Source organism: Coregonus clupeaformis, unplaced genomic scaffold, assembly GCF_020615455.1.
Source record: "Coregonus clupeaformis isolate EN_2021a unplaced genomic scaffold, ASM2061545v1 scaf1462, whole genome shotgun sequence".
Classification (NCBI taxonomy): Eukaryota; Metazoa; Chordata; class Actinopteri; order Salmoniformes; family Salmonidae; genus Coregonus; species Coregonus clupeaformis.
Window position 1 is genome coordinate 87747 of NW_025534916.1, and position 24181 is coordinate 111927.

At 41.9% G+C, this 24181-nt stretch overlaps 2 protein-coding genes across 2 annotated transcripts; both read left to right on the top strand.

The window, feature by feature from the left end:
- Positions 1 to 4239: 4239 nt before the first annotated feature.
- Positions 4240 to 5371, top strand: LOC123487107 (zinc finger protein 180-like; the record flags this gene model as incomplete). Its single annotated transcript, XM_045218248.1, has 1 exon — positions 4240 to 5371. A coding segment is annotated over one exon (786 nt), but the record flags the coding sequence as incomplete, so codon positions are not given.
- A 6862-nt stretch (positions 5372 to 12233) lies between these two features.
- Positions 12234 to 19877, top strand: LOC123487109 (gastrula zinc finger protein XlCGF17.1-like). Its single transcript, XM_045218249.1, has 2 exons — positions 12234 to 12326; positions 18603 to 19877. Exons 1-2 carry the CDS (start codon positions 12234 to 12236, stop codon positions 19539 to 19541), a joined length of 1032 nt encoding a protein of 343 aa, XP_045074184.1. The 3' UTR covers positions 19542 to 19877.
- The last annotated feature ends 4304 nt before the right edge of the window (positions 19878 to 24181 follow it).

The following is a 24181-nucleotide window of genomic DNA, read 5'->3' on the forward strand; positions in this document are numbered from 1 at the left end:
ACCACCCATACGTAAAAATGTATGCACACTTGACTGTAAGTCGCTTTGGATAAAAGCGTCTGCTAAATGACATATTATTATTATTATTATTATTATTATTTTGTTAGGTGAAGTTATGGGTCCTACAGTAGGTCTGTGTTATTGTTAGGTGAGGTTATGGGTCCTACAGTAGGTCTATGTTGTTAGGTGTTGTTAGGTGAATTCATGGGTCCTACAGTAGGTTGATGTTGTTAGGTGAAGTTATGGGTCCTACAGTAGGTCTATGTTGTTAGGTGATGTTATGGGTTCTACAGTAGGTCTATGTTGTTAGGTGATGTTATGGGTCCTACAGTAGGTCTATGTTGTTAGGTGAAGTTATGGGTCCTACAGTAGGTATATGTTGTTAGGTGAAGTTATGGGTCTTACAGTAGGTCTGTGTTATTGTTAGGTGAGGTTATGGGTCCTACAGTAGGTCTATGTTGTTAGGTGAAGTTATGGGTCCTACAGTAGGTCTACGTTGTTGTTTGGTGAAGTTATGGGTCCTACAGTGGGTCTATGTTGTTAGGTGAAGTTATGGGTCCTACAGTAGGTCTGTGTTATTGTTAGGTGAAGTTATGGGTCCTACAGTAGGTCTATGTTGTAGGTGAAGTTATGGGTCCTACAGTAGGTCTGTGTTATTGTTAGGTGAGGTTATGGGTCCTACAGTAGGTCTATGTTGTTAGGTGTTGTTATGGGTCCTACAGTAGGTCTATATTGTTAGGTGAAGTTATGGGTCCTACAGTAGGTCTACGTTGTTGTTTGGTGAAGTTATGGGTCCTACAGTAGGTCTGTGTTGTTAGGTGAAGTTATGGGTCCGTCTATGTTATATAAATACCTATTTTGGATGCAGCTCTTGTTAGCTTGAATGCTAACGCTCATTAACAGGCTGGTAGCAAAGCTAGCCAAAGAGCATTTTACTGGTTGAAGTTTAAATGTTTTTTAAGTATAAATCAGTTGTTTTGAGACGATGCCACAAACATTATATTAAGCAGGACATTCAAACGAGCCTTACAATTATAATCCTAAAGTAGTGTGAAATGCAGTCATAAGCAACCTGTAAATGGAGGCTATTGTTGCTGGCAGCCTCTGAGAACTCCCCTGAGTTTTCCCCCACGGTGGTGAATTAGTGAATAGTGACACATAGCTTAATGTGAGTTTCCTTGAGTAGCACTCCTGATCTTCCACTGATAGTGCGCTGTAATATTCAGAATACGTTGTGAAAAACTAAAATCTTCGCTCACCATTGTTGCTCCACGCAGATATACTACATCAATAACTAGAGGTTATTAGCATGGAGGAGTTCAGATATACTACATCCATAACTAGAGGTTATTAGCATGGAGGAGTTCAGATATACTACATCCATATCTAGCGGTTATTAGCATGGAGGAGTTCAGATATACTACATCCATAACTAGAGGTTATTAGCATGGAGGAGTTCAGATATACTACATCCATAACTAGAGGTTATTAGCATGGAGGAGTTCAGATATACTACATCCATAACTAGAGGTTATTAGCATGGAGGAGTTCAGATATACTACATCCATAACTAGAGGTTATTAGCATGGAGGAGTTCAGATATACTACATCCATAACTAGAGGTTATTAGCATGGAGGAGTTCAGATATACAGTGGGGAAAAAAAGTATTTAGTCAGCCACCAATTGTGCAAGTTCTCCCACTTAAAAAGATGAGAGAGGCCTGTAATTTTCATCATAGGTACACGTCAACTATGACAGACAAAATGAGGAAAAAAAATCCAGAAAATCACATTGTAGGATTTTTTATGAATTTATTTGCAAATTATGGTGGAAAATAAGTATTTGGTCAATAACAAAAGTTTCTCAATACTTTGTTATATACCCTTTGTTGGCAATGACAGAGGTCAAACGTTTTCTGTAAGTCTTCACAAGGTTTTCACACACTGTTGCTAGGGTATTTTGGCCCATTCCTCCATGCAGATCTCCTCTAGAGCAGTGATGTTTTGGGGCTGTCGCTGGGCAACACGGACTTTCAACTCCCTCCAAAGATGTTCTATGGGGTTGAGATCTGGAGACTGGCTAGCCCACTCCAGGACCTTGAAATGCTTCTTACGAAGCCACTCCTTCGTTGCCCGGGCGGTGTGTTTGGGATCATTGTCATGCTGAAAGACCCAGCCACGTTTCATCTTCAATGCCCTTGCTGATGGAAGGAGGTTTTCACTCAAAATCTCACGATACATGGCCCCATTCATTCTTTCCTTTACACGGATCAGTCGTCCTGGTCCCTTTGCAGAAAAAAAAGCCCCAAAGCATAATGTTTCCACCCCCATGCTTCACAGTAGGTATGGTGTTCTTTGGATAAACTCAGCATTCTTTGTCCTCCAAACACGACAAGTTGAGTTTTTACCAAAAAGTTCTATTTTGGTTTCATCTGACCATATGACATTCTCCCAATCCTCTTCTGGATCATCCAAATGCACTCTAGCAAACTTCAGACGGGCCTGGACATGTACTGGCTTAAGCAGGGGGACACGTCTTGCACTGCAGGATTTGAGTCCCTGGCGGCGTAGTGTGTTACTGATGGTAGGCTTTGTTACTTTGGTCCCAGCTCTCTGCAGGTCATTCACTAGGTCCCCCCGTGTGGTTCTGGGATTTTTGCTCACCGTTCTTGTGATCATTTTGACCCCACGGGGTGAGATCTTGCGTGGAGCCCCAGATCGAGGGAGATTATCAGTGGTCTTGTGTGTCTTCCATTTCCTAATAATTGCTCCCACAGTTGATTTCTTCAAACCAAGCTGCTTACCTATTGCAGATTCAGTCTTCCCAGCCTGGTGCAGGTCTACAATTTTGTTTCTGGTGTCCTTTGACAGCTCTTTGGTCTTGGCCATAGTGGAGTTTGGAGTGTGACTGTTTGAGGTTGTGGACAGGTGTCTTTTATACTGATAACAAGTTCAAACAGGTGCCATTAATACAGGTAACGAGTGGAGGACAGAGGAGCCTCTTAAATAAGAAGTTACAGGTCTGTGAGAGCCAGTAATCTTGCTTGTTTGTAGGTGACCAAATACTTATTTTCCACCATAATTTGCAAATAAATTCATAAAAAATCCTACAATGTGATTTTCTGGATTTTTTTTCCTCAATTTGTCTGTCATAGTTGACGTGTACCTATGATGAAAATTACAGGCCTCTCTCATCTTTTTAAGTGGGAGAACTTGCACAATTGGTGGCTGACTAAATACTTTTTTTCCCCACTGTACTACATCCATAACTAGAGGTTATTAGCATGGAGGAGTTCAGATATACTACATCCATAACTAGAGGTTATTAGCATGGAGGAGTTCAGATATACTACATCCATAACTAGAGGTTATTAGCATGGAGGAGTTCAGATATACTACATCCATAACTAGAGGTTATTAGCATGGAGGAGTTCAGATATACTACATCCATAACTAGAGGTTATTAGCATGGAGGAGTTCAGATATACTACATCCATAACTAGAGGTTATTAGCATGGAGGAGTTCAGATATACTACATCCATAACTAGAGGTTATTAGCATGGAGGAGTTCAGATATACTACATCAATAACTAGAGGTTATTAGCATGGAGGAGTTTCTGCAGCCAAATTGTCTTGCATATCAACAAGCAGCAAACACAGAAAGGGTCCTATATTGGAGAGTAAAAGTCGTCTGGCACTCTGCTTAGGATTTCAACAACTTTAATAACTTATTTCGAGCCTAGAATCATCGATGTTACTACTAATGTGAAAAAATGACAAAATATGACTTGTTGCTCACTTGACTGTCTTAAGACAATTGTCAAATAATTTAAGACGTCAATTGTTGTACAATTTCATAGGTATGCTCTGGGTATCACCTTTTACCTCAAATAAACAGTGTATTTCTGCTGTTGTGGTTCTTTAACCATCTGTCTGACTTTGTCATTCACACAGGAGAGAGACGTGGCTATTGTGGATCCTCTGGGGAGCCTCAACAACATGATGCTGACGAGGCAGAAAGGTCTCTCTCCAGATCAGAACACCTTAAGAAAAACTATCTGAGACCCACTGGGAAGAAATCTCACTGCTGCTCTGACTGTGGGAAACGTTGCAAGTCTTCATCAGAACTTAAAATACACCAGCGCGTACACACAGGAGAGAAACCTTATAGCTGTGATCAATGTGGGAGGAGTTTTACTCGGTCAAGCTCCCTGATAGTGCACCAGAGAACACACACAGGAGAGAAACCTTACGACTGCTCTGACTGCGGAAAGACTTTTGTTAGTTTAAGAGATTTAAAATCACACCATAGAACACACACAGGAGAGAAATCACCATATAGCTGTACTCAATGTGGGAAGAGTTTTACTCGGTCAAGCTCCCTGATAGTTCACCAGAGAACACACACAGGAGAGAAACCTTATAGCTGTACTCAATGTGGGAAGTGTTTTGTTGCATCTTGCAATCTGATGATACACCAGAGAACACACACAGGAGAGAAACTTTATAGCTGTGATCAATGTGGGAAGAGTTTTACTCAGTCAAGCTCCCTGATAGTGCACCAGAGAACACACACAGGAGAGAAACCTTATCGCTGTACTCAATGTGGGAAGAGTTTTGTTGCATCTTGCGATCTGACAATACACCAGAGAACACACACAGGAGAGAAACCTTATAGCTGTGATCAATGTGGGAAGAGTTTTGGTACATCTGTGTATCTGACGATACACCAGAGAACACACACAGGAGAGAAACCTTATGGCTGTAATCAATGTGGGAAGAGTTTTACTCAGTCAAGCGGCCTGGTAGTACACCAGAGAACGCACACAGGAGAGAAACCGTATAGCTGTACTCAATGTGGGAAGAGTTTTACTCAGTCAAGCGGCCTGGTAGTACACCAGAGAACACACACGGGAGAGAAACCTTATCACTGCTCTGACTGCAGAAAGAATTTTGTTAGGTTAAGAGATTTAAAATCACACCAGAGAACACACACAGGAGAGAAACAATTTAGCAGGAGATAAATGATATAGCTGGAGATAAATGATATAGCTGTGATCATGTGACAAGAGATACTTTGATAAAAGATCTCTGATCAAACATCAGAAAGTACATACATTAGTTGTTTCATGATATCAATGAAATAATGTCACAATGTAGAATGTTTTAACATTGTAGAAGGAGTACTTTAATTAATAATGTCACAATGTAGAACCCTAAACATTTCCCCCTGTTCTATTTATTTCAGCATGATATGGATATTAGCCTCTGGGAAAAACCCAGGCTATGAATTGAAAGAGTATTTATGTGATTTAACAAAAAGTAAAAAAAAAAAAAGTAAAAAAAAGTTGTGTTCCACGTTAATCAAAATGTAGCTAGCTGTTTTCTACAAATTGTCCTCTGACCAGTGATGTACACATTATTCCCAGATTCCGTGTGGTTTTTGAGCTGTTAGTTTTAACAGGACGTGCAACCTCATCTCCCCCTTCTCGCGCAATTGATTTCAGTATATAATAAGTGTTGCGTTTTTCTTAGTTTTTGGGACCCTTACAATTGAAATGCATCACTCCAAAATGTAGCTGACTGTCTTCTGCAGGTTGTCCTCTAACCAGTGAAGTAAAAGATATCTTCCATTTCCATGTGTTTTTTTAGTTGTGTTAGTTTCAACAGCACGTACAACCTGATCTCCCCCATAATCGATATCAGTGACTTATTGTCACTTGTCAAATCAACAGCGTTTTTGGTGCTTGTGCAGTTTAATAAGGTGCTCGTTTAAACAAAAATACCAGTAATTTAATTACTATTGTGGCACGTTTTTTAAATTATTTTTTTATAGGGTAGATCAGCATAATATTGCAGATAGATTGTAACTTCTATCAATGTAATTGTCTGCATCACTTCCAATCCCCCGTTTATTTATATATATATACACACATACATACACACATATACATATACATTTACATACATACATACATATCCTTAAAAAATATATATATTTCCCTTTATTACTTTCCAACCCCACCACCCCTTCCCTAATTGGAGTAAACTAGTGAACAACAATGCTTAGGCCTCTACTTCCAGCTTATACATACTATATACATTTTATGGACACAGTCAATTTTACAATAATTATATTTTGTTTGTTTTTTCTCCTGAACTTCTTCTACTCTCAACCTCTCCGATCATTTTCATGATGTCCATCCGGTTTGCTTCTATATGCCATATCTTTCTAACTGTGCTCTTTCACAAAAGCTCCCAACCTATATACTTATTATGGACACAGTATGCTTACATTATTAGTTATCTTGTTATTAGTTGTTGTTATTAGTCCCATCCTTCAACTCCATTCAACACCTCCCATCTATCTCTTAACACCACCCATATTGGATTTCTATTTGCCATATATTTTTCAACTGTACTGTGATGTTTTACAAAAGTTCTGAACCTTTCTATTCTCATTGTTTCTACAGATTGTAAATTGAAAATAAACATTTTTGCTAAAATTATTATTATATTATTGATCGATTGACTATGACTTTTCAGCACATGTTTGTGTAGATAGTACATTTTATGTTTTAAATATACAGTTGATGTCGGAAGTTTACGTACAGGTTGGAGTCATTAAAACTAATTTTTCCAACCACTCCACAAATTTCTTGTTAACAAACTATAGTTTTGGCAAGTCGGTTAGGACATCTACTTTGAGCATGACACAAGCAATTTTTCCAACAATTGTTTACAGATTATTTCACTTATAATTCACTGTATCACAATTCCAGTGGGTCAGAAGTTTACATACACTAAGTTGTCTGTGCCTTTAAACAGCTTGGAAAATTCCAGAAAATGATGTCATGGCTTTAGAAGCTTCTGATAGGCTAATTGATATCATTTGAGTCAATTGGAGGTGTACCTGTGGATGTATTTCAAGGCCTACCTTCAAACTCAGTGCCTCTTTGCTTTACATCATGGGAAAATCAAAATAAATCAGCCAAGACCTCAGGAAAAAAATTGTATACCTCCACAAGTCTGGTACATCCTTGGGAGCAATTTCCAAACGCCTGAAGGTACCAAGTTCATCTGTACAAACAATAGTACGCAAATATTAACACAATGGGACCACGCAGCCGTCATACTGCTCAGGAAGGAGACGCGTTCTGTCTCCTAGAGATGAACGTACTTTGGTGCGGAAAGTGCGAATCAATCCCAGAACAACAGCAAAGGACCTTGTGAAGATGCTGGAGGAAACAGGTACAAAGGAAACAGGTACAAAAGTATCTATATCCACAGTAAAACGAGTCCAATATCGACATAACCTGCAAGGCCGCTCAGCAAGGAAGAAGCCACTGCTCCAAAACCGCCATAAAAATGCCAGACTACGGTTTGCAACTGCACATGGGGACAAAGATAGTACTTTTTGGGGTAATGTCCTCTGGTCTGATTAAACAAAAATAGATCTGTTTGGCCATAATGACCATCGTTATGTTTGTAGGAAAAGGGGGTTGCTTGCAAGCCGAAGAACACCATCCCAACCGTGAAGCACGGGGTTGGTAGCATCATGCTGTGGGGGTGCTTTGCTGGAGGAGGGACTGGTGCACTTCACAAAATAGATGGCATCATGAGGAAGGAAAATTATGTGGATATATTGAAGCAACATCTCAAGACATCAGTTAGGAAGTTAAAGCTTGATCGCAAATGGGTCTTCCAAATGGACAATGACCCCAAGCATACTTCCAAAGTTGTGGCAAAATGGCTTAAGGACAACAAAGTCAAGGTATTGGAGTGGCCATCACAAAGCCCTGACCTCAATCCTATAGAAAATGTGTGGCCAGAACTGAAAAAGCGTGTGCGAGCAAGGAGGCCTACAAACCTGACTCAGTTACACCTGCTCTGTCAGGAGGAATGGGACAAAATTCACCCAACTTATTGTGGGAAGCTTGTGGAAGGCTACCCAAAACGTTTGCCCCAAGTTAAACAACTTAAAGTCAATGCTACCAAATACTAATAAACTTCTGACCCACTGGTAATGTGATGAAAGAAAGAAAAGCTGAAATAAATAATTCTCTCTACTATTATTCTGATATTTCACATTATTAAAATAAAGTGGTGATCCTAACTGACCTGAGAAAGGGAATTTTTACTGGGATTAAATGTCAGGAATTGTGAAAAACTGAGTTTAAATGTATTTGGCTAAGGTGTATGTAAACGTCCGACTTCAACTGTATCACAAACTGTTTTTGCATTTTGGTTATTGATTTGGACACATTAAAACTGTGTTTTGATATTGTGCTATCCAACCTAGCAAAATGTCATTGAAAATACGTTAAAAATAAGACTATGCCCGATGTCCAATCTACGTTTTGGTTGAAAGTGAAAGTTGAAAGGATGTTTTTTTCAGGTCGTTTTTTCAACGACTTGAAAACAACTAAATTTAACGTACTTGCAGCCTATAAACGCAATATAAAAAATTGGGATAAATAAACAAATGAAATGTATAAATAAAGCTTGATTTGAACATTTTGCTAAACAAATTAACCCAATGACTGACTTCAACCAATCCAGTGCATTTGTGTTGAAAATGAAAAATGTTGAAGTCAACAATACGTCAAAGTATTCAACTACTGAAAACTGAAACAAACAAATGGATCAAACAGATCAATCCCACTTTTCAAGCCTGCTGAAGGCGTGGTGGCCTTGGTAAACACTACCCCCGGCTCTATATTCATCAGTAACGTAACTGTTGGATTCCCCAAACTCAGTATCGTAATCTCATTACTTTCAGTAATTTTTTAGATGACTTTCCCCTTAAGAGCACAGGTAGTACCACCGTCATAAAATCTGATTTAACCTGGCAGATTGAACTCTTAGGCCTGAATTCCAAGCGTCATGTCTGGAGGAAACCAGGCACCATCCCTACGGTGAAGCATGGTGGTGGTGGAAGCATCATGCTGTGGGGATGTTTTTCAGCTGCAGGGACTGGGCGACTAGTCAGTATCGAGGGAAAGATGAACGGAGCAAAGTACAGAGCGATCCTTGATGTTAACCTGCCAATAGTACAATGACCTTGAGCACACAGCCAAGACAACGCAGGAGTGACTTCTGGACAAGTCTCTGAATGTCCTTGAGTTGCCCAGCCGGAGGCCGGACTTGAACCAGATGGAACATCTCTGGAGAGACCTGAAAAGAGCTTGAGAGGATCTGCAGAGAAGAATGGGGGAATCTCCCCAAATACAGGTGTGCCAAGCTTGTAGTGTCATACCCAAGATGACTCGAGGCTGTAATCGCTGCCAAAGGTGCTTCAACAAAGTACTGAGTAAAGGGTCTGAATACTTATGCAAATGTTATATTTCAGTTTTTTTATTTTGAATACATTTGCTAAAATAATTACATGTATTTTGCTTTGTCATTATTGTGTGTAGATTGATGAGGAAAAAAACAATTTAATCCATTTTAGAATAAGGCTGTAACGTAACAGTTCTGGGGTCTGAATACTTTCCAAATGCACTTAACCACACTGCTAACCCTAATGCCTAATCCTAACCTTAACCACACTGCTAACCCTAATGCCTAACCCTAACCTTAAATAACCCTAACCTTAACCACACTGCTAACCCTAATACCTAACCCTAACCTTAACCACACCGCTAACCCTAATACCTAACCCTAACCTTAACCACACTGCTAACCCTAATGCCTAACCCTAACCTTAACCACACTGCTAACCATAATGCCTAACCCTAACCTTAACCACACTGCTAACCATAATGCCTAACCCTAACCTTAACCACACTGCTAACCCTAATGCCTATCCCTAACCTTAACCACACTGCTAACCCTAATGCCTAACCCTTACCTTAACCACACTGCTAACCCTAATACCTAACCCTAACCTTAAATAACCTCAACCTTAACCACACTGCTAACCCTAATGCCTAAACCTTAACCACACTGCTAACCCTAATGCCTAACCCTAACCTTAACCACACTGCTAACCCTAATGCCTAACTCTTACCTTAAATAACCCTAACCTTAACCACACTGCTAACCCTAATGCCTAAACCTTACCTTAAATAACCCTATCCTTAACCACACTGCTAACCTTAATGCCTAACTCTTACCTTAAATAACCCTAACCTTAACCACACTGCTAACTCTTACCTTAAATAACCCTAACCTTAACCACACCCCCCCTCAGTAACCCGGCTTGTCTGAGCGCGTCCAGCACCGCCTGGAGGTGCGTCAGGTGCTCCTCCCAACCTCGGCTGTGGGTGAATCATCCAGATAGGCCGCCTGGAGGTGCGTCAGGTGCTCCTCCCAACCTCGGCTGTGGGTGATATCGTCCAGATAGGCCGCCTGGAGGCGCGTCAGGCGCTCCTCCCAACCTCGGCTGTGGGTGATATCGTCCAGATAGGCCGCCTGGAGGCGCGTCAGGCGCTCCTCCCAACCTCGGCTGTGGGTGATATCGTCCAGATAGGCCGCCTGGTGGTGCGTCAGGCGCTCCTCCCAACCTCGGCTGTGGGTGATATCGTCCTGATAGGCCATCAGGCGCTCCTCCCAACCTCGGCTGTGGGTGATATCGTCCAGATAGGCCGTCAGGTGCTCCTCCCAACCTCAGCTGTGGGTGATATCGTCCAGATAGGCCGTCAGGTGCTCCTCCCAGTCTCGGCTGTGGGTGATATCGTCCAGATAGGCCGCCTGGTGGTGCGTCAGGCGCTCCTCCCAACCTCGGCTGTGGGTGATATCGTCCAGATAGGCCGTCAGGTGCTCCTCCCAACCTCGGCTGTGGGTGATATCGTCCAGATAGGCCGCTGCGTACTGCTGGTGGGGTCGAAGCACTCTGTTCATCAGTCGCTGGAATGTGGGCGGGGCTCCGTGGAGACCGAACGGGAGCACCCGGTACTGGTACAGACCGTCTGGTGTCGAGAACGCCGTTCAAACGGGGAAAATCCAGTGGAGGATTGGGGGTACTTCTCGGATTGAGAACATTAGGTGGGGTAGCAGCTGGTCCCAGTTCTTCCCGTCATGCTCGATGACCTTCCGCAGAATCTGTTTGAGTGTTTTGTTAAAGCGCTCAACGAGCCCATCCGTCTGCGGGTGAAAAACGGAGGTCCGGATCTGCTTGATCTGCATGAGGGCACACAACTCTTTCATGAGGCGGGTCATAAACTCTGTAACTTGGTCTGTCAGGATCTCGTTCGGAATGCCCACCCGGCTAAAGAGGTGGAACAGCTCTCGGGCGATTCCCTTGGATACCGCCGCCCGTAGGGGAATGGCCTCGGGATACCGGGTGGCATAGTCTACTATTACCAAGATGTACCTGTGTCCTCGTGCAGTCTTTACCAGGGGTCCCACTATGTCCATGGCGATGCGTTCAAAGGGCACCCCGATGATCGGCAGGGGGACCAGAGAGTTTCGGAAGTGTGCTTTCGGGGCAGTGAGTTGACACTCCGGGCAGCTGCGACAGTAGTCTTCCACGGCCCTCCTCATCCCGGGCCAGTGGAACCGGGCGGCGACCTGTTCCCGGGTCTTCTCCATTCCCATGTGCGCCCCCAACAGGTGGGTGTGGCCCAGCTGAAGAACGGTTCCTACGTACCGTCAGGTCAGCAACAATACCTCTCAAAGTTCCCCCTGTTGGCGCGAACCTGATACAAAAGGTTATTCTTAATTTGGAAATATCGCCAGTCACTCACCCCCGGAAGTAGCAGTCCGTCCACCGCTATCGCTTGGGCTGCGGCAGCTTTCAAATTCGGATCCCCCCACTGGGCCGTCCCGAATTATCCCCTCAGTTGGCCTCCAACGGGGGTCTCGACTGGCCCCTCGAAATCGAGAAGGGGGAGGCTGGGCTACTCCTCCAGTGGTTCCCCAGGGGGTTCGGGTTCCGGCTCCCCCTCCGACTCCGGACCCGTAGAGTCAGGTTGGTTAACCGGTGGCGTCCTGGCCGTACAGGCGAGGGTCGTCCCCGCTCTCTTCTTCGGCCGGCTCGTATCTTTTTTTTTCTTCTTCAACTCGTGCCCCCATAGGGCCGCGAACAGCAGACAATCACATCCCACTAGGATCGTTACCGGCAGCTCTGGTACTGCACCCACCATCATCTGGAAGCTCCCTTGTGGTGTCACGATGTTGGTCCGTACGGCGGGATACCGCTTTGTGTCACCGTGAACACAGGAAACTGACATCTCCCTACCCCCGTTCGGTCTCCTGGTTCAGCAGGCTCGTGGTTACGAGCGTAACCATGCTTCCGGAGTCTAATAGCGCTTCCGTGTCGTGTCTGTCAACCTTCACCGGGACCATGGGTGCAGTTGATTCATGGTGCGCCCAACAGGAGGTGACATAGTTCGCGGCCTCCGGTGCTAGCTGATGGCATTGGATTCCTCTCGAGCAGGGCAATTCCAGGCAATGTGCCCCCGGGCGCCACACTCAAAACACCTCCGTTGGTCTCCATCTACCGGGGGTCATCGGGGGCGGGTCGGCCCTTCCCCAGCCGTCTCTCCACGGGTTTGCGGTCCCTTGGCCCTGCCGACTGTCGGTTTAGAGTAGATTGTACTGCAAGGTATGCTATATGTGTAGGCTATGCCATATGTATTGGCTAATATGCAGCTATGGTTTTTAAACCTCCATTCTAGCAGACATGACACACACACTTCTTTCTATATACATGCTTTTATTTGGGTTTCTGTGCAAAGTATATGATTGAAATGTGTCTTTAAGCCTGCAGCTAGTTACTTGAAATGAGATATATAATCATGCAAAAACATGACTCAAAATGTAATTCACTGACAGAGAGATAGCTAGATAATGAAACACACATTGACATTTACAGTAGCTGGCTAGGCTATTCAAACTGTAACATTGACTAGCTTTCAATACATTTGATAAATGGTCCATGGAGTTACCTCTTCAAATCAAATCAAATCAAATCAAATCAAATTTTATTGGTCACATGCGCCGAATACAACATTACAGTGAAATGCTTACTTACAGCCCTTAACCAACAGTGCATTTATTTTTAACAAAAAAGTACAAATAAAACAACAACAACAAAAAGTGTTGAGAAAAAAAAGAGCAGAAGTAAAATAAAATAACAGTAGGGAGGCTATATATATATACAGGTGGGTACCGTTGCAGAGTCAATGTGCGGGGGCACCGGCTAGTTGAGGTAGTTGAGGTAATATGTACATGTGGGTGGAGTTAAAGTGACTATGCATAAATAATTAACAGAGTAGCAGCAGCGTAAAAAGGATGGGGTGGGGGGGCAGTGCAAATAGTCCGGGTAGCCATGATTAGCTGTTCTGGAGTCTTATGGCTTGGGGGTAGAAGCCAAGACAATTCGTATTGCATGCTGGATATTTCAAGTGCACTCGAAACATTATATTTATCTTATTTCAGTTTTAGGGAGCTAGATATATCTGTTTCTCTTCATCAAACAGCAGTTTTCACAAGAGGCTGTAGTTACATCGTAGATAGAAGCAGGCCATTGGCTGCCTCCATCACCAGGGGTATGTACGGGACCTCTGATTGGTTCCGAGTTTAGGAGTTCGGCAATGTTGCATGAGCAGTTGAAATATATTTTTTATGAGAAAATGTGCAAGAATTGAAGGTGACAATAATAATAATAATAATAGAATAATATAGTCATAACAATATTTTACTGTCATATACAAAAAAATAATGTTCTTCCTCGACTGGGATCAATTAAATGAACTATTTTCGGCTCGATTAACTTCACTCTTTTCAGCTTCTGCCCACCATTTAATAACACAACCACACCACAGATAGAACAATGAGCCAGATATTTCACCTGATGTATAATGTGAAGCATCCGGTTGCTGTTTCCACTCACTATCAAATATGGTGATGAGAGGAAGCCCAGTGGGAGAGGAAGTAGCCAGATGGATTCTGAAGACATTCTGCTAATTTTCTCATTGATGAAACGTTTGATCTCAATACAGTTTTCTGTTTCCATAACTACAATCTGTAACAAACAGAGTGGACTACGTTTTGTAGACTTTACCCTTTGCCAAAGTTTTTCAAAAAAATTGCATTGTGGAGTTCAAGGGCGAATTTAGTTATTGCAGACATCACAGCATAGGCGTTCCCTAAAGGAAATATGCAAATAAATGCTAGAACGGGCCAATAGGACCTCTCTTGCTCCTGCTTGGCTCTGCCCACCTCCTTGCTTGTTCTGCCCACTATGATTAATTTGCTCCCATTGGAAACGACAGGCTCTGGTCTATCTTGGGTTAGTTATAAAAGTATTTGGCCACACAGTCCATGAAGAGCATGAGGTGTGGCTAACATTAGTCAGCTTGAGCTAGCTACGGAGTTAGCATAGGATCTCGGTAGCACAGAGTAGATCAATTTGACATTGCAAAATCGTGCATTGTGGGTAGTTTAGAAGATATCCGGAAATAAGTTAATAAATATGTAATAACGCAAAAACATAACTGTAGGTAACCCAATCCTGAAAACAAAACAAAAACATAACTGTTTGTACTTAATAGGTAACCAGATCGTGACTACAATTAAGTTACTAAGTCTTTAACCACAAAGTGTTGTTAAATTGCTGGATAAAAACTAATTGCTACCCTTTAACTTTTTGTCTGAAAATAAAATCTACATTTTACTCAACTTCGTTACCCACTCCAGTCAGCAGATGGCGATGTGGGACTTTAAGGCTATGCTGCTAGTGTGACGTATAATCTAGTGGACGGGACGCTTCTTTCAACAGCAGCAACAGTTAGTCAGACACCTCGGTAGCTTGCTAGACAAAATAGCCGAACCAATAAAGCTCTTTAGACGCTTTCGTGTATATTAGCCACTGTGTTTTAAACCCACTTCTGTCGTCTAGTTAGTTATCCCATTTAATTTCATATTTACGGTGTTGTTGTTATTGGTCAGCTAGCTGGCTGGTTAAGTTAGCACTAGCCTAGCTAGCTAACATCCCCGACCATGAGCTCACTAAGCTACTCTCCTCCTGCTAAAGAAGAGGAGGTCTGCTGGACGGAGAAAGAAGCTCTAGTGAAAGAGGAGGAGGAAGAGGAGGATGTTACAATACAAAAACAAGTAGAGGGTGAAGCTGTTACCGTGAAAGAAGAAGAGAAAGACGTTACAGTGAAAGAAGAGGAAGACGCGTTCAGAGTGAAAGAGGAGGAGGACGTTACAGTGAAAGAAGAGGAAGACGCGTTCAGAGTGAAAGAGGAGGAGGATGTTGCAGTGAAAGAAGAGGAAGACGCGTTCACAGTGAAAGAAGAGGATGTTGCAGTGAAAGAAGAGGAGGCTCCCGTTTTTGGAGTGAAAGAAGAAGAGGAGGAGGAGGAGGAGATGACTGTCACATCGAAAAAGGAGGAGGCAGAAGAGGAGGAAACTGGATATCTGGTTCCGGTTTCCCAAAGGCATCTTAAGGCATCCAATGGTTCTAATGATGAACTTAACCTTAAGATGGTTTTGGGAAACCGGACCCTGATTAACACTAGTAAGTACTGTCTTAAAAACAGAGGCACAAACTCTGCAGTTGTTGAACTGATGTGTGGTGTTAAAGGTGAAATCTGTAGTTGCTGCATCCATATTTGGACTTTTAAATTATTTATATTCTTGAAGAATATAACACACTACTGGTCAAATGTTTTACTCATTCAAGTGTCTTTCTTTCTTTTTCTACTTTATATAATTATTGTGACAAGAAGACTCGAGGCTGTAATCGCTGCCAAAGGTGCTTCAACAAAGTACTGAGAAAAGGGTCTGAATACTTATGTAAATGTGATATATACACTACCGGTCAAATGTTTTAGAACACCTACTCATTCAAGGGTTTATCTTTATGTATACTATTTTCTACATTGTAGAATAATAGTGAAGACATCAAAACTATGAAATAACACATGGAGTCATGTTGTAACCAAAAAAGTGTTAAACAAATCAAAATATATTTTATATTTGAGATTCTTCAAATAGCCACCCTTTGCCTTGATGACTTGAGAGAATGCCAAGAGTGTGCATTTTTCACAATTTTTCCTCCTTGCAGATATACTACATCCATAACTAGAGGTTATTAGCATGGAGGAGTTCAGATATACTACATCCATAACTAGAGGTTATTAGCATGGAGGAGTTCAGATATACTACATCCATAACTAGAGGTTATTAGCATGGAGGAGTTCAGATATACTACATCCATAACTAGAGGTTATTAGCATGGAGGAGTTCAGATATACTACATCCATAACTAGAGGTTATTAGCATGGAGGAGTTCAGATATACTACATCCATAACTAGAGGTTATTAGCATGGAGGAGTTCAGATATACTACATCCATAACTAGAGGTTATTAGCATGGAGGAGTTCAGATATACTACATCCATAACTAGAGGTTATTAGCATGGAGTTCAGATATACTACATCCATAACTAGAGGTTATTAGCATGGAGGAGTTCAGATATACAGTGGGGAAAAAAAGTATTTAGTCAGCCACTAATTGTGCAAGTTCTCCCACTTAAAAATATGAGAGAGGCCTGTAATTTTCATCATAGGTACACGTCAACTATGACAGACAAATTGAGAAGAAAAAAATCCAGAAAATCTCATTGTATTATTTTTTATGAATTTATTTGCAAATTATGGTGGAAAATAAGTATTTGGTCACCTACAAACAAGCAAGATTTCTGGCTCTCACAGACCTGTAACTTCTTCTTTAAGAGGCTGCTCTGTCCTCCACTCGTTACCTGTATTAATGGCACCTGTTTGAACTTGTTATCAGTATAAAAGACACCTGTCCACAACCTCAAACAGTCACACTCCAAACTCCACTATGGCCAAGACCAAAGAGCTGTCAAAGGACACCAGAAACAAAATTGAAGACCTGCACCAGGCTGGGAAGACTGAATCTGCAATAGGTAAGCAGCTTGGTTTGAAGAAATCAACTGTGGGAGCAATTATTAGGAAATGGAAGACATACAAGACCACTGATAATCTTCCTCGATCTGGGGCTCCACACAAGATCTCACCCTGTGGGGTCAAAATGATCACAAGAACAGTGAGCAAAAATCCCAGAACCACACGGGGGACCTAGTGAATTACCTGCAGAGAGCTGGGACCAAAGTAACAAAGCCTACCATCAGTAACACACTATGCCGCCAGGGACTCAAATCATGCAGTGCCAGACGTGTCCCCCTGCTTAAGCCAGAACATGTCCAGGCCCGTCTGAAGTTTGCTAGAGTGCATTTGGATGATCCAGAAGAGGATTGGGAGAATATCATATGGTCAGATAAAACCAAAATATAACTTTTTGGTAAAAACTCAACTCGTCGTGTTTGGAGGACAAAGAATGCTGAGTTGCATCCAAAGAACACCATACCTACTGTGAAGCATGGGGTCGGAAACATCATGCTTTGGGGCTGTTTTTCTGCAAAGGGACCAGGACGACTGATCCGTGTAAAGGAAAGAATGAATGGGGCCATGTATCGTGAGATTTTGAGTGAAAACCTCCTTCCATCAGCAAGGGCATTGAAGATTAAACGTGGCTGGGTCTTTCAGCATGACAATGATCCCAAACACACCGCCCGGGCAACGAAGGAGTGGCTTCGTAATAAGCATTTCAAGGTCCTGGAGTGGCCTAGCCAGTCTCCACATCTCAACCCCATAGAAAATCTTTGGAGGGAGTTGAAAGTCTGTGTTGCCCAGCGACAGCCCCAAAACATCACTGCTCTAGAGGAGATCTGCATGGAGGAATGGGCCAAAATACCAGCAACAGTGTGTGAAAACCTTGTGAAGACTTACAGAAAATGTTTGACCTGTGTCATTGGCCAACAAAGGATATATAACAAAGTATTGAAAAACTTTTGTTATTGACCAAATACTTATTTTCCACCATAATTTGCAAAGAAATTCAATAAAAATCCTACAATGTGATTTTCTGGATTTTCTTTTCTCATTTTGTCTGTCATAGTTGACGTGTACCTATGATGAAAATTACTGGCCTCTCTCATCTTTTTAAGTGGGAGAACTTGCACAATTGGTGGCTGACTAAATACATTTTCCCCCCACTGTACTACATCCATAACTAGCGGTTTCTGTATTAGCAGGGAGGAGTTCAGATATACTACATCCATAACTAGAGGTTATTAGCATGGAGGAGTTCAGATATACTACATCCATAACTAGCGGTTTCTGTATTAGCAGGGACGGGTTTCTGCAACCAAATTGTATGCGCATCGCCCTCATGAGGCAATTCTAGCAAACACTGAAAGGGGCCTATATTCTATCCTAGAATCATCAATTTTACTACTAAATTGAAAGAAAAAAAAAGACTAAATATGACTGTTGTTGATCACTGACTGTCATATTAAGACAATTGTCAAATAAGTATGTAAAAGCATTTAAACATTCATTACAGATGTAAATTGGACAACATCATGGGCATCACCTTTTAGCTAAAATAAAAAGTGGATTTCTGATGTTGTGGGCCTTTAACCACCTGTCTGACTTTGTTGTTCACACAGGAGAGAGACGTGACTATCGTGGATCCTCTGGGGAGCCTCAACAACAATATGAAGCTGAGGAGGCAGAGAAGAGTCTCTCTACATCAGAACACCTCAAGAAACACCAGCAGAGACCCACAGGGAAGAAATCGCACCACTGCTCTGACTGTGGGAAGAGTTACTCAAGCTCAGATTCACTAAAAGTACACCAGAGAATTCACACTGGAGAGAAACCTTATAGCTGTGATCAATGTTGGAAGAGTTTTACTTCACCTAGCCAGATGACTATCCACCAGAGAACACACACAGGAGAGAAACCTTTCCATTGCTCTGACTGTGGAAAGAGTTTTGTTATCTCAGGATATTTAAGAGCACACCAGAGAACACACACAGGAGAGAAACCTTATAGCTGTAATCAATGTGGGAAGAATTTTACTTCATCTATCCAGCTGACTATACACAAGAGAAAGCACACAGGAGAGAAGCCTTATAGCTGTGATCAATGTGGGAAGTGTTTTGTTACATGTAGCCGTCTGACTATCCACCAGAGAACACACACAGGAGAGAAACCTTATCACTGCTCTGACTGTGGAAAGAGTTTTGTTATCTCAGGAAATTTAACATCACACAAGAGAAAACACACAGGAGAGAAGCCTTATAGTTGTAATCAATGTGGGAAGAGTTTTTCTCACTCAGGCAACCTGATAGCACACGTGAGAATACACACTGGAGAGAAACCTCATTTCTGCTCTGACTGTGGGAAGAGATTCATCTTTTCAGCAGATCTTAAAATACATCAGAGAATCCATACCGGAGAGAAACCTTACCACTGCTCTGACTGTGGAAAGAGTTTTGTTTCATCAAGACATTTAAAATCACACCAGAGAACACACACAGGAGAGAAATCTTATAGCTGTGATCAATGTGTGAAGAGTTTTACTACATCTAGCAGACTGAAATCACACCAGAGAACACACACAGGAGAGAAACCTTATAGCTGTAGTCAATGTGACAAGAGATACTCTGGTAAAAGATCACTGATTAAACATCAGAAAATACATACATGAAGGAGTTGTTTCTTGATATCAATGAAATAATGTCACAATGTATAATGTTTTAACATTGTAGAAGGAGTATTTTAATTATTCACAATGTAGAATCCTAAACGTTTTCCCCCTGTTCTATTGATTTCAGCGTGATATGGATATTAGCCTCATCGGGGAAAATCCACGCTCTGAATTGAAAGAGTACTATTGATGTGATTAACAAAAAGTGATTGAGAAATAAAGTGTTGTGTTACACTTACCACGTTGGCGACCCACTTGATTCAAAATGCAACACTTCTAAATGTAGCTAGCTGTTTTCTACAAATTGTCCTCTGACCAGTGATGTACACATTATTCCCAGATTCCGTGTGGTGTTTGAGCTGTTAGTTTTAACAGGATGTGCAACCTCATCTCCCCCCTCTCCTGCAATTGATTTCAACGTGATATCGATATGAGTGATGACAATTAAGTGTTGCGTTTCTCTTCGTTTTGGGGACCCCTAAATGTAAATGCATCACTCCAAAATGTAGCTGACTCTCTTCTGCCGGTTGTCCACTAACCAGTGAAGTAAAAGATATCTTCCATTTTATTGTGTTTTTTTAGTTGTGTTAGTTTCAACAGCACGTACAACCTGATTCCCCCCCTAATCGATATTAGTGATTTATTGCCACTTGTCAAAACAACTGTGTTTTTGGTGCTTGTGCAGTTAATAAGGTGCTCGTAAAAAAAATTCAAGCAATTTGATTACTATTGTGGAACATGTTTGTGTAGATAGTACATTTTATGTTTAGGTTTTTAATTGATCACAAACTGTTTCTGCATATTGGTTATTGATTTGGACACGTCAAAACTGTGTTTTGACATTGTATCCCACCTAGCAAAATGTCATTGAAAAGACGTCCAATGTAAATTTGGTTTTGTCCAATCTACGTTCGGTTTTGGGTGAGAGTTAAAAATACGTATTTTTTTTAAACAACTTAATTTAAACGTACTTGCATCCTATACACTTGAAGCCAGTATCAATAATTGGTCTATGATTTTTTTATTAATTAACAATCTTACATCACTTACATGAACCACAATTGTCTTTATTCCACTACTGAAGAAGCATGACTCAAATCACCTACTCATATTTCAAACATCCAGCCTGGTAAAATATACATGTTTAATTATTCCATGCCTCACCATTAAGTGAATTATTGCCAATACATATTAACAAAGGGGTTTCCAATCTGTTTTGATATTTCATCATATTTACATTTCATGTAACATTTAGTAATCATAATTATTTATATGTTGGATATTACATCATATTCTTACTATTTTAATCAATACCAGCTAATTTCCTTAGAATGCTCATTTGATTGATGTGTAGTAATTTTCTTTTTCTTTATTTGTATTAGTTTTTTCCTTTGAAGCTGCGTTGCATCCATGTCTGAAATGTGCTATATAAATAAAGCTTGATTTGATTTGAACATATTGCAAAACAAATTAACCCAATGACTGACCAATCAGACTTGCAAAACCAATGAACAAATAAGTGCAAAAGCAACACATATCTTGGTCCATCTTAGTATGAAAAAACAGCATCAATTCAGTATATCTTCCACTGTGTCAAAATTGTGCATGGTATGTAAGTTTGGTATCTCTTTTCAACCAATCAAGTACATTTTTGTTGAAAATTAAAAATGTTCAAATCAACAATACGTCAAAGGATTCAACTACTGAAAACTGAAACAAACAAATGGATCAAACAGATCAATCTTTTCAAGCCTGCTGGCGAGTGGCGCAGTGGTCTAAGGCAGCTGTAGCTGTGCCATTAGAGATCCTGGTTCGAATCCAGGCTCTCTGTCGTAGCCGGCCGCAACCGGGAGACCAATGGGGCGGCGCACAATTGGGGCGGCGCACAATTGGCCCAGCGTCGTCCAGGGTAGGTGAGGGAATGGCCGGCAGGGAGGTAGCTCAGTTGTTAGAGCATGGCGTTTGCAACGCCAGGGTTGTGGGTTCGATTCCCACGGGGGGCCAGTATAAAAAAAAAAAATGTATGCACTAAACTGTACGTCGCTCTGGATAAGAGCGTCTGAATGACGTAAATGTAAACCCTCTACCAGGGGCATGCTTGAGGTGGTCTCCCACAGCTCTGCATATGTCATGTTCTGTGGCCGTGGTAAACACCACCCCCGGCTCTACCAGGGGCATGCTTGAGGTGGTCTCCCACAGCTCTGCATATGTCATGTTCTGTGGCCGTGGTAAACACCACCCCCGGCTCTACCAGGGGCATGCTTGAGGTGGTCTCCCACAGCTCTGCGTATGTCATGTTCTGTGGCCGTGGTAAACACCACCCCGGCTCTACCAGGGGCATGCTTGAGGTGGTCTCCCACAGCTCTGCATATGTCATGTTCTGTGGCCTTGGTAAACACCACCCCCGGCTCTACCAGGGGCATGCTTGAGGTGGTCTCCCACAGCTCTGCATATGTCATGTTCTGTGGCCTGGTTAACACCACCCCCGGCTCTACCAGGGGCATGCTTGAGGTGGTCTCCCACAGCTCTGCATATGTCATGTTCTGTGGCTTTGCCATTCCATTTCTTGACTGCCCCTGCAACACAGAAAGAAACACATTTAGTCATATTATACTGAACAAAAATATAAACGTTTCATGAGGTGAAATAAAAGATCCCAGAAATTTTCCATATGCACAAAAAAGCTTATTTCTCTCAGATTTTGTGCGCAAATTTGTTTACATCCCTGTTAGTGAGCATTTCTCCTTTGCCAAGGTAATCCATCCACTTAACAGGTATGGCATACCAAGAAGCTGATTAAACAGCATGATCATTACACAGGTGTACCTTGTGCTGGGGACAATAAAAGGCCACTATAAAATGTGCTGTTTTGTCACACAACACAATGCCACAGATGACTTAAGTTTTGAGGGAGCGTGCAATTGGCATGCTGACTGCAGGAATACCCACCAGAGCTGTTGTCAGAAAATGTAATGTTAATTTCTCTACCATAAGCCACCTCCAACGTCATTTTAGATAATTTTTATAGTACGTCTAACTGGCCTCACACCGCAGACCACATGTATGGCGTTGTGTGGGCGAGCAGTCTGTTGATGTCAACGTTGTCAACAGAGTTCCCCATGGTGTCGGTGGGGTTATGTTATGGGCAGGCATAAGCTACGAAGACAATTGCATTTTATCGATAGCAATTTGAACAACGTGACGAGATCCTGAGGCCCATTGTCGTGCCATTCATCCGCCGCCATCACCTCATGTTTCAGCATGATAATGGCACGGCCCCCATGTCGCAAGGATCTGTACACAATTCCTGGAAGCTGAAAATGTCCCAGTTCTTCCACGGCCTGCATACTCACCAGACAAGTTACTCGTTGAGCATGTTTGGGATGCTCTGGATAGATGTGTATGACAGCGTATTCCAGTTCCCGCCAATATCCAGAAACTTCGCACGGCCATTGAAGAGCAGTGGGACAACATTCCACAGGCCACAATCAACAGCCTGATCCTTTCACAGCATTATAAGGCTGCGTTGAGACAATTACTTATCAATGACCCCAGTTCAGTTAATCCCTACCCTTGTGTCGCTAAGTCATCATAATGCTTCAGCAAATGTACATTATCCCACAGGCTTTAGAAGACACAATGTAAATAACCTAATATATGTCCCTCTAACTGCCCTGAACGCCTCAGCTGAGCCTACAGCTATATATATATGCAGTAATCATGTGCCTATGAACCAGAGTAATACTGTTAGCACAGAGGCGGTGTGCCCTAGTAGGAAGTCCACTGTGTGCAGCTCACTAACATAAATAACACGGGCATGTCTACTTCTGCTAAGCTTCCCAGTAAAGCAATGAAAACAATCAAGCATCCCAGAAAAGTGTTAAAAAATAGCCCACGTTAACATTTGTAGCTTAAGAAACAAGGTCCACGAAGTCAATAATTTGCTCGAAACAGATGGCATTCATATTCTGACAATCTCTGAAACTCACTTAGATAATACTTTTGATGATACAGTGGTAGCAATACAAGGTTATAACATCTACAGAAAAGACAGAAATGCCAAAGGTGGAGGTGTTGCCGTTTATATTCAGAACCACACACCAGGATCTCATGTTAAATACTGTTGAAGTAATGTGGCTACAGGTTCATCTGCCTCACTTAAAGCCCATTATGGTGGGAAGCTGCTATAGACCACCAAGTGCTAACAGTCAGTATCTGGATAACATGTGTGAAATGATTGATAATGTACAGTTGAAGTCGGAAGTTTACATACACTTAGGTTGGAGTCATTAAAACTTGTTTTTCAACCACTCCACAAATTTCTTGTGAACAAACTATAGTTTGGCAAGTCGGTTAGGACATCTACTTTGTGCATGACACAAGTAATTTGTCCAACAATTGTTTACAGACAGATTATTTCATTTATAATTCACTGTATCACAATTCCAGTGGGTCAGAAGTTGACATACACTAAGTTGACTGTAACTTTAAACAGCTTGGAAAATTCCAGAAAATGATGTCATGGCTTTAGAAGCTTCTGATAGGCTAATTGACATCATTTGAGTCAATTGGAGGTGTACCTGTGGATGTATTTCAAGGCCTACCTTCAAACTCAGTGCGTCTTTGCTTGACATCATAGG

Excerpts from the sequence above, each read along its gene's own strand:
- LOC123487109 (XM_045218249.1), top strand. The coding sequence starts at position 12,234 with ATGCTTCCGGAGTCTAATAGCGCTTCCGTGTCGTGTCTGTCAACCTTC. Across the intron at positions 12,327-18,602 it reads CATGGTGCGCCCAACAGGAG|CAGAGACCCACAGGGAAGAA; the intron begins GTGACATAGTTC and ends AAGAAACACCAG.